Raw genomic sequence first — 11,987 nt, forward strand, 5'->3', positions numbered from 1 at the left:
CATAAAAACATGGCCACGGTCACGTATTGAATGTACGTTTTAGTGGTCACAGTATTTAGCATTTCACTTTGAAACTGCCACAAAACGTGCCGTAAAGTACGTGATATCGGTGTTGCCGAAACGTCACCACAAGCTCATATTTCCAATGAGCCTGGGTTGGGTAAAAGTGTTTTGAGGTCAAAAGACTGTATTGTTCAAGGAATCACATGAAATCCAAGCCTCTATTCATTGATACTCTGCCCCGTAATAATAATAAAAAAAAGAAAATCTGTGGGTGTTTTACTATAGTGTTCATTTCACCTGGAAACTGCAGTGTAAAAATGTAGGCAGAGTCAAATGTTTTCCCATGAAATCGGGTTGTAAAAATGTTATTTAATTTCATTTGGAATTGTTTTTTCAACCGTGTCTGTGATCCACTAGTTTAGAACCCCTACTATGCCGTAGAAACAGGTCACAATGGTATTTTCTCATGACCTGCATTAAGCATCAGCACAGCATTAGAAGTTGATGATGCAACCAGTCATGCTTGCTGTTTGGGTCCCCTCTTATAATTAAGTCTGATAGAAGGGGAATGAGAAGATGAGATTTATTGCAGTGGCTTGTCAATGAAGGGTCAAATAGTCATCGTTGAAAGCCCACCTCTCTCATGATGCTCAAGTTCAATGCCCTCTATATGGTAGATTTCATGCTGGGGTAATTACCAGGATGTCGTTCATTCATTCCACACTTGTTTTGAATCAATAATAATTAGTGATTTATAGCTATAATCCTGCCTTTAATTACATCTCACTGCCATTTATCTGAATGACAAGTCATTTGATTTAGACTGGAAATATGGAATTTCATTAACAAAAATGTCAAATAAAAGAGATGATCTGTGTCCATGTTGGAAAAGCCTTATATCGGTGCTGGATTGTAGACCAGATGAGCAGGGACTCAGGCTTCTGACTGCCAAGAGTCTCCAAAACCTAAGTCTGCATGACTAAAGACTGCCAAAGGAAGCTGAACACCAGCCCTCAGTGCATTAAAGTTCAAGCTAACCACTAAGACCGGGGTCTCTCAACGCAGCGCAGGACCCTCAGGACTGCACATTTTGTATGTCTCCCTTATCAGACACAACCAATTCAGGTCTTTCAGTATCTACTAACGAGCTTATGAGTTAAATAAGGGAGACATACAGTACAAAATGTGCAATGTTGGTGGTCCACCAGGACAGGTTTGAAAACCCCTGCCACAGCGCATACACTATGGTTTTTATTGTAAAAATTAAATTTTATACATTATAATTTTCAAATATTATAATTGTAAAAGATTATTGTATGATCTAGCCATTCGGTGTGGCTCTTTGTTCAAAAAAAATAATTATTTATAATTATTTAAAAAATAAATAAAAATGTATTATCAAATATATATTTTTTTTTATATTAGAGAAAAAAAAAACATATTTGAAAGAGTTCTCATGTAAGCTGCTTTTCAGTATTTATTTATTTATGTATTTCAGCCATGAAACAAACATTGCGAATGTATTTTCTTCACTATTGTGGCAAATTATCCTTCTTGAATTATGAAAAATAGAGAAGGACTTGGTTTTGTCCATCAGAATTGATTAAATTGCCTGCTTGCTAATTGTTGTGATCTCATGTGAGTGACAGGCTGCTGGAAGGGAGGGTATGGGTAGAGAAGAAAAGAGAAGGGAACAAAGGAAGTTGGCAGCGGTTCTAAGACATGGCCAAGACCCTCAAAGGACCATGATCCAGTTCTGCATGCAAGAAAGACAATATATCCGGATACACAGGGTGATCTTACGTCTGGTGATCAGGGTGATCTTTTTTGCGGGGGCATCACGCACCTAGGTTTTTTTTTTTTTTTGAGGGTGGCATGCAATAAACAGTATAAAAATTAATTTTTATAATTAAGCAAGCAAAATTTAACATGATTGCACAGCATTTTTATGCACGGAAGACAGCATAACTGTTTATTTTTCATGAAAAAAAAAAATCAGACACACTGGTCAATTGGTAAAAGGCAAAAGTGCACTGCTTCATGGAGCCCCACACATGACATGCAGACAAAAAAATATTTATCATGGCCATGAATTAAGAATTTGTTCTGTCATTTAAGTAAATAGTGGCCACGTTATACTAAGACTTTCTCTCTTTTTGATTTAATTAAAATGAAAGAACGTTTTAGTACAACATGGCCATGATTAACTTACTCATGCCCATTCAAACAGGGGGCCCCCTCAGATTTTTGAGCAAAAGTGATTTTGAATGCATTTTTATTTTTATTTATTTTATTTTATTTTTACATTTGAATGCAATATTTTTACATTTGATAATTAAGTTCCTTAAAAAAATTTTTACATACACTGTTTATACAAATTTGGTCCCAGTGTTTTTGAATCCTCTATTTATTGCCTTCCTTCCAAGACTTGCTGAAAATGGATCCAGAAACTTTGTGAGCCCTTGTGAAAAAGAAGTGTACTTAATTGTATTGAATGTGCACTTGTATTGTTCCTCAAAACTTTAAATTATATTTTTAGTGAACTTGCAGATAATATAATATTAATTAAATAAAAGGTCACTTAAGTGTACATTAAAGGCAGAGTAAGTGATTTCTGGTAGCCAATGTTGATATTTGAAATCACCAAAACAAACACGCCTCTACCCCAAAAGGGTCTTGCCCCTATTCTGATAGCTCCGCCCCACATATACGTACGCACCCCAGGCAACGATTAGTTCTGTGAAACAAAGCAAAACCAATGTTACACCATGTCTACGGACGTGAGCGGCGCGGCACAACAAATCCCCGACAGAAAACTGCTGCCGGGTTCTATTTATGACGTGCTGACACAAATTTCAAATGGTTTTCAACGGTCGTTTGATCGCGTCCAGTGTAGGCAGACTTTAGCTGTTGTAGACACACGTTGTTACTCACCTATTGAGAAGAAACAAAGCAACCTCGGCGTCCGATCGCAGGCCTCCGCTCCTTGAGTTCTCTCCAGCGCTGGAAAGCTGATCCGATATTTACACGGGTCCTACTTCTTGCCTTATCCTTCCGCAGACGTTTTCCTCTTTAGTTTTTTATCTCTATCTCTCTGTCGCTCGGCTCGGCTAATGTCTGTCCCATGCACTGAACGCGCTCTCCTCCACATCACGAGTAGACACGCCCCTTATTGCTGATTGGCTACAAGTTTGTTTTGCGATTCAGCCCGAATCAGTTTTCTAAAGTGTTTTTGAAAAATCACATACCCTGCCTTTAAGAGAGACACTTTCATGTCAGTTTAACTTCACTTTTAAAAAGTACATATTGTAATAATGTCAAATTACATGTTTTACTATAAACTATGTTCTAGAACACTTTGCATATGAATACCTTTCAATTCTAACGAGACCAAGTTGGAAGGTCAAGTTATCAGGTCATCTGTTTAACCCGTCTAAGCTATGACACACCTGGACCTCAGGGGACAACCGGTGCTCTGGCTGCATATTATCAACAAAAGAATGATGTGTGAGATTTATGGCAGTCGTGATGTGGTACAACAGCCATCAGATTTTTCTTGTTCATCACTCACCGACAGCACTGTTCTGGTGTTATTTTATGCAAAAATCTAAAATTTAAATCCATCAATGTCTGTGTATAGCAAAGGTGTGAGTACAGCAGTGAACGGGTTAAACGCACAGCACAGCCAGTGCAATAATCTGCACTATTCCAGTGCCATTCTGGGAGTTTATCGGAACAATTTCACTGCGCAACATGTTTAAACCGTAATATAAGCCATTTAAACGCTCGTTTCTGTTTTTGCGAATAAATTATCTACATTTTTGGAGATCCGTCAGGGTTTTTCATGATCAGATTCAGAATAGAATACAGGTTTGCATGCAAAAATAAAGATAAATGGAATTCGAATTTGTTTCATATCCTTGGACTTCCTTTACGTTGATCTGGAGAATATAAGCGCTTTTGGGTTTTTACAGTCACTTTGAATTTTAGTAGCTGCCTTTTCATCTGTTTTGGAGAGCGCGTAAAAACAACACCCTCTTGAATATTTTGTCCATAAACGCTTTTGAGATGAGCAACGAGTGTTTCGAGCCGCGTTGGACATGTGCACTGCTGGCGATCCCTCAGAAGCCCGTTGGAGAGGAGCGCAACTTTGCTGCGTCTAGGAGATTCCCCGGTGATCCATCATCTATCCAGCGCTGTGCAGGAACCAGCGGGCGCGCAGGTGGACGCGGATCCCGTCGTTTGGCCGAGGCTTGTTTGGAGTGATGCCGGGCTCTTGGATCTGGGGTGCGCTGGGCAGGTTGGTGTGGCTCTCCTTACTTGCGCCAAGCGCTCTGATAATGATCCTTGTTCCCCCAGCATCTCTGGCGCATCCACAGCCATGTCAGATTCTGAAGAGGATCGGACACACGGTGAGAGTCGGAGCTCTGCACCTGCAGCCTCGAGTGTTCAGGCAGGATTCCCTCAGGGGGAGAGATCCGGACTGGGATGCAGACAGAGAAACGTGGGAAGAGTGGGACGCGATCACCAAAAGTAGGCTCGAACAAGGCTGGAGGGGTATTAGGACTAAAAGCTCAGCGAATAACCCCCACAAGGCCTCCAAAAGTAAAACCGCACTCAAACAAGTGGGTCCGGATGCTGTGTTTCTACCTCGAGACTCTGTTCTACTCGCTACAGAGAGCCTCAATCGAGTGGCGGGGCTTTTACCCTACAACCTCAGCCTTGAGATAGTCGTGGCCGTGGAAGCAGCACTTGGAGAATTACCTGCTTTCTCCTTTTCCTCCTCATCTACACCTGCCTGTGGCGATCCCGCATCGTTCCTGCAAAGCGTTTGCCACACCGTCATCGTGCAAGGAGTTTCTGCCATCATCGCGTTCCCACAGAACAGGGATGAACTGGTGAAGTTGGAATTTATCGCCACAACGCTACAGATCCCAATCATCAGCGTCGTCCAGAACGAATTTAAGCGCCAGAGTCAGGTGTGTTTATTTTCATTAAAAAAACATTGATGTTTACATTTATAGCACTGAGGCAATTCTGGTCTGCAGCTGCACACTGTATAGTTTCTGGAGAGCTCAGTTTCTTTCATTTAGAAATGTAAATGTTGAGGGACTGCGCAGTACACAAGTACAATTAGAGGACACATGTTGAAATGTTTGGAACTGAGGAAATGGATTGGAATTATGAATCAATGATCAACTATGTTAGTAGTTATTAAGGTTTTTGGATTAGAAACAATACACTACAGACAGAGAATGAATGCATGATGACACTCAGTGATTCAAAGCTTTGGTGCAACCTGCTGCTTCTCAAATAAATGTGTTTTCCCTTGTGATCACTTCATATGTGTCAGCATGTCAGATAGAAAAAAATATGTGTTTGTCAAATACATATTACAACTATTGACATATCTTAAATTAAGAATGAGCTGAGAATATGGAATGATTTTAAACTGAATATCAACACCCAAAATTGAATTGTCACCATCATGAGACAAAATAATTGTAACAAACATAATTATATAATAGCTAAATAACATAGCTGTAAAATGTTTGTCTTTTTAAAATTAACATGAAAATAGCATATACAAATAGACACATAAATACATTTAATATTTCTGCATTTCATAAGTTCGTTATGTTATGACTTGGTTATTGTAACGTTATAGGATTATATTTTTAAATTGCAGGCTGATGGCATTAGGGGGGGAGGGAGTCATAGTGAAGTATAATTTTTATAAACCAATAAGTAAATTAAATTTGTCAAAACTAATGACAGGATGAAGTTGTTGAACATGTTTTATCCCACATTCTTAAAAATATAGGTTCTTTATTGGCATCTATTCCAAAATGAACCGTAAACTGTGTTCCATTTGTGTTTATTTTCATAAAAAATATTATATTAATGTTTACATTTATAGCACTGAGGCAGTTCTGGTCTGCAGCTGCATACTGTATAGTTTCTGGAGAGCTCAGTTTCTTTCATTTAGAAATGTAAATGTTGAGGGACTGCGCTATACACAAGTACAATTAGAGGACACATGTTTGGAACTGAGGAATTGGACTGGAATTATGAATGAATGATCAACAAGTAGTTATTAAGGTTTTTTGGATTAGAAACAATACACTACAGACAGAGAATGAATGCATGACGGCACTCAGTGATTCAAAGCTTTGGTGCAACCTGCTGCTTCTCTAATAAATGTGTGTTTTCCCTTGGTTCTTTATAGTGGAAGAAGGTTCTTCGGATTATTATTATTATTAAATAAAAAGGTTATTTTATGAACTGACCCATGTTCTTTGAGGAACCAAAAATGGTTTATTTTATGACATCACTGCACAAACCTCCTTTTGGTAGCTTTATTTTTAAAAGTACCCGTCTCGTATTTAGTGCATAAATCAGTGCTGCTATTAGTACAACTGTTTTCTTTAAACTAATAAGTTTGTTATGACACCTGCTGGATCAGTCTAAACCACAAATAAAACATCTGTTTAGATGGTGACACATCTAGCTGTCTGTGTTAAAAATGTGTTTTTCTGAACACCCTGAGGGCTGAGCTGTTTGATATCTGATCTTTTGAAGTTAGCACCATCTTCTGGTCAGTTCTTTGTTTGCATGGATCATCTAAGATTTATCAGATTGCTCTGTGAGCTCAGAATCAGTGTCTGTTATCTGTCCAAATAGCAATCAGTCTCTCAGTGTGCTCATTACTGAGCTTTACTGATTTCTGATTTATTGATTTCTTTACTGCTTTCTTTCTTAATGAATGAATGAATGAATGTCTGTTTATTAAAACATCAGCAGCAAAACAGCCCAAAGGGAAAATCATTTATTTATTTATTTATTTATTTATTTATTTATTTATTTATTTATTTATTTATTTATCTATTTGTTTATTTAATTATTCATGTGTTTATTTATTCATGTATTTATTTATTTATTCATGTATTTATTTATTTATTTATTTATTCATGTATTTATTTATCTACTTGTTTATTTATTTATTTATTTTCAGTTCAAGTACAGTGGAACTGTTCATTTCGGAGTTAATAGTTTAATGAATTGTTGACTACATTGTTAATAACATGGAATACAGGACACTATAATTGATCAGCAAGGCACCATATAAACACAATACATATTTACTCTATATAGTATATTTACTGTCTCTTAGTAAACATTCAAAACTTTATTTCTGCATCCAAATTTTTTTTTCTTTCTTTCTTTTTTAAGTTATGAATGTTTTGGTTTTATTTGTGCCCATCTGGTCAAATTTTGCTGATTTTTAACAATATGATTATGTTATGAAGGTAACAGTAATAGTTTCCACTGTAACACAGTTAATTAGATGTCTATATTATTAAGGATCATTATAACAACTATATTATTCCACAACGTTGGTGGTTTCATCATTTATCATTCTCAATCCCTTTTGGGATATTTCAAGGTTATGAGAAGACAAACCAAAGGTCCATCAAGCTACTCTCCACAGGCCTGAAGAACTGTGGTGTATCAAATTACCCATCTTTATCCATTCATCTTCAAAGCTGCTGAAAATGCACATAATTGTATCACCCTCTAGTGCTTTTTTATGACACAGCAGTTATATCTTACGGAGCCCCGCACATGGCATGCAGGAAAAAAATAGTAGGCTAAATAGTGCGCACGATTTACTATATCGTTCCCTCGATTTGCTAAATCGTGCACACGATTTATAAATCGAGAGAACGAATTAGTAAATCATGCGCACGATTTATTTATTTTCTCTTGCATGCTCCGTAATATCTGGCTGTATCCCAGCTTGCAAATCATTTAATGACACAAGCTCCCTCAAGATAAAACATACTCCGGACAACCCTCTATGCACACCTTGGCAATATAATCGCCATTGGCTAGTACATTTTTTTGTTTACTCGCCAGACTGATATACTATTTTACACACACACACACACACACGCGTTTCTTAGCTATCTAAATGGGGACATTACATAGACTTCTATTGTTTTTATGTACAGATAGTTATGAAATGGAACAGCTTCTTAAATAACTGAATGTGCATTTTTTTACTTCAGCCAATCAAGCATTATATTGATATTATGATAATTAAGCACTATTTAATGATATAACTAGTGATTAGAACTAAATATTGTTCTTAAAAGCTGAATCATTCTTAATTAACTGTTATTTTGACAGGAAAATACAACAAAGAATATGGTTTACATGTAGCGCGTCGATTCAGCGTGGTATGCAAGGGTCGAGTGAAAATCTGTGTTGAACGCCTCTCACACACATACTGGCGTGTAAAATCTAAGAATTTATTAGCCAATGGCTAATGTTAGACATTATTTAGTCGCCCAGAGTAAGATTTGTCTCTTCTTAACTTGTTAGTGGTACTTATTACTCTCCCACTGGTTTGGCCAATTAGATTTCATGACAACCCTACAGAAAATAAGTCAGACTTTGTATAAAGCTTTTCCTTAATCATTTCTGATTAGCCTGTTTTCTGCCATTGCATAATTGCACCCCCAGGGGAAATTAAATGGCTCAGATAAACATTTCATCTGGCAGTGTCTGTTAAGGTCTTGATTTCCTTAGCAGGACAATGTCATTTAATTAAAGGGTATTGTATCATTAAAACATTGAGATCCCAGACCTCACGTAATTAATGTTTCTGGATGTCCTAAGTGGGCAACGTTTCCATATCTGAAATACTCTACATCTATATTTTGATGGGAATGCCTGAGACTCAATTGAGTTAATTAGCACTTTTGACTCGTGGTCAGGGTTGCCAGGTCTTTGTAACAAAACCAGCCCAATTGTGTTCCGGGGGGAAACGGCTATCAAAATCACTCCAAAATTGCATTCCAGGCAGAGTTTCACATGGACTAAAAAAAACAAGGAGTGGCAACAATATAAAAATAGACAAATTCTGCAGGAAAACCGCAGACTTGGCAACACTGCTCCTGGTCATGTTAATGCCCATCATCAAGTAACAGGTAAATCAAACAATTAAATTAGTATTTTGGTCCATTGACCTATATTTCCTAAAATTTCAACAACAACAAAAATAAGCAGATAATTGTGGTCAATTGTATGCATTTTGTTTTTGGATGGAGTAACATGATGTAGTCAAATATAAGTAATAAATGCTAGTTCAAAGCATTTGAAGATGCCAATTAAACAGATAAACAAACATTGGCCTGATTTGACAATTTTCAGAGGATTCATCAACTTTCAAATGTTTTAAACTAGTTTGAAATGCTGCCCCTCTAGATGCATCACAAATGGAACCAGAGAGCGCTTAAAGTAATTGTTTTCAGAAGCAAATAATTGCACACTTGGACATCATGTTGGAAATCTTAATGTTTGTTTGTTTGTTTGTTTTTTCTCGGAGGAGATTCTGCATCAGAAATTCAATCTGCAAACAGAAGGAGACTGTCCAACAAATCATGCATTACGATAAATATCTGTTGGGCTTAAAACTCTCGCCTTCCCTCTATTTGGCAGACAGGAAGAGATGTGTAAAATCAACTAGATGGAGAATTGCCTGAAAGAGTAGTTCCAATCTGTCTTAAAGAAGCACTGTATAATTAGGCTGGTTTTAGATATACCTGAACCCAAGCTCATGTCGCTGTGGGGGTTTTTTTTCTTTTTTTTTTTTCCAAAAACAGCTAGAATATAACGAGTTCTTGAGATGTGTTTTTAAAAGTTTTAACTTGACATACAGTGTTAAAAATACTAAATGGCCTAAAAAGGCCATCTGCATGTATTAAAAGATGCATTCACAGCATGTTGTAATTACCGTAATTATTAAAGATGACAACCTGAACGTTTTACTCTGATGAGTTCACATCCTCGGACTCCGAATTATTACTGACAAAATGAATGTGTGTAATTTGAGTTACAATAATAGTCATTGTGCAAATAGCTTATTAATAAACATTTATTTAGTAGGACATTAGACATTAGTTATCCAGTTTACGAGTTGTAATTACAAGTCCTATGAGGATGTAAATGCTTTTTGCAAGTTATAATATAAGGAAATTTATAATGCTTGTTATTGCAATTCAGCCATAAATCATGATTTGATTCTTGCTTGTCGGTGATAGATGTTATTTTAAAAAAATCTAGATGAACTAGTTAAAATTACCAGTCAAATAGTTGGATGTTGGATGGTTGATCAAACAAGATGCATAGTAATGTACATCCATCTCTTTGTTATGATAACCACATTTGTTTCTTCTCAACAGAACTCTCTTCATTTCCAGATGGCCATGCAAAACCCTCAAACCTCTCAAGCAGATCTCATCTTCTCCCTGCTGTCCATGAACAACTGGTATGATGTCAGTCTGGTGATGTGTCAACAGATGAACATTTCAGACTTTGTTTTCTTGCTCCATAACAACTCCAGATTTCATCTGGGGACAGTTCTCAAGTTATCCACCAACAACAGCTCCAAAAGTGACTTTCAAATGTCCCTGCAAGTTCAACTGGAGTCCATCAAGGACTCAACATCTACCATAGTGACCTTTGGATGTGACATCAGGGATATAAGGAGAATCTTTACTACCATTGCAAAGTTTGGTCTGATTCTTCCCGATTACCACTGGATTATAGGAGACTCTCAGAATGTGGAGCAATTACGGACAGAGGGGCTACCCATGGGCCTTCTTGCACATGGTCGCATGGGTGAGCCCTCGCTGAATCATTATGTCCAGGATGCTTTGGAGCTGGTGGCACGAGCGGTGGGATCGGCTGTCATTGTGTCTCCAGAGCTGGCGCTGATTCCTGGCATCACAAACTGTCTGGCAAGACTTGAGACTAAAAATCTCACATCAGGAACCTTTCTGTCCAGGTATTTTATTTGACACACTGCTTGATATTTCATAATATTTGTGTTGTTTATGTGGCATCACATGCATTTTTTTTTTAAAGTTGCCATTCACCGCCAGCATTTTATCAACACTTCAATGTGGGCGGCTTTCATTAAAGGGGTCATATGATGCTTTTTTAAAGGTCATTATTTTGTGTATTTGGTGTAACAGAATATGTTTTTCATTCGGTAACGTTAGGCAGTTTTGATTTGTATGCTGTTTAATGCTTGATGCTCTCGCTATTTTACATATGCATCTGCTTACATATGCGATTGCTTGTTTCTGCTTCTTCTTCACCATATTTTGATCCAGAGATTCTGTACTCTTTAAGAAAATGTGTAATAGCGCCTCCTACTAGGGGTGTGCACAAATAGTCAAATATATTTGAATATTCGATCTGTAATTATTATTTGAAAAATAAAAAAAATCACAGAATGTCGTCGTCCGCCTCACGAAGTTTGGAATTGCTTTGATCAAAACGATCTTACTAAATGAGCTTACAAAATTTAATTAATTTTGATCAAATAAATCAGTGAAACTGAGTATATATTTTGTTTACACGTTTTAGCTAAAAGGAAACCTTGAGATATAACGTTACGTTGTTGTAGAACATTGTTGTGTCTAATGCCTGATCATAAACTTGTTCAGAAATGGTGACAAAAGCTTGATTATTAAAAAATAACGTATTTCTCATTAAACGTCTTTTTTTATTCATGAGCCCAAATATTCAAATACAATATTTTTTGAAAAATGCCCATCCCTACCTCCTACCGTATACCAGTGAAAACTCCGTCAATGGTCGGGAAAGAGTTAAAGGGATACTCCACCCCAAAATGAAAATTTTGTCATTAATCACTTACCCCCATGTCGTTCCAAACCCATAAAAGCTTTGTTCGTCTTCGGAACACAATTTAAGATATTCTGGATGAAAACCGGGTGGCTTGTGACTGTCCCATAGACTGCCAAGTAAATAACAATGTCAAGGCCCAGAAAAGTATGAAAGACATCATCAAAATAGTCCATCTGCCATCAGTGGTTCAATCTGAATTTTATGAAGCGACGAGAATACTTTTTGTACGCGAAGAAAACAAAAATAACGACTTTATTCAA

The 11,987-nt window shown here is 37.0% G+C and overlaps 1 protein-coding gene across 1 annotated transcript in view; it reads left to right on the plus strand.

Moving 5' to 3' along the window:
* The first annotated feature begins 4,268 nt into the window (after nt 1-4,268).
* Nucleotides 4,269-11,987, plus strand: part of LOC107750958 (glutamate receptor ionotropic, NMDA 3A-like) — a 22,312-nt gene continuing 14,593 nt past the window's right edge. The window contains exons 1-2 of the mRNA XM_016566537.1: nt 4,269-4,982; nt 10,254-10,858. Of these exons, the coding sequence (XP_016422023.1) occupies nt 4,269-4,982; nt 10,254-10,858 (1,319 nt within the window). The remainder of the gene's footprint in view (nt 4,983-10,253; nt 10,859-11,987) is intronic.

This window comes from Sinocyclocheilus rhinocerous, unplaced genomic scaffold (assembly GCF_001515625.1).
Source record: "Sinocyclocheilus rhinocerous isolate Xijiao unplaced genomic scaffold, SAMN03320098_v1.1 scaffold1353, whole genome shotgun sequence".
NCBI classification, from domain to species: Eukaryota; Metazoa; Chordata; class Actinopteri; order Cypriniformes; family Cyprinidae; genus Sinocyclocheilus; species Sinocyclocheilus rhinocerous.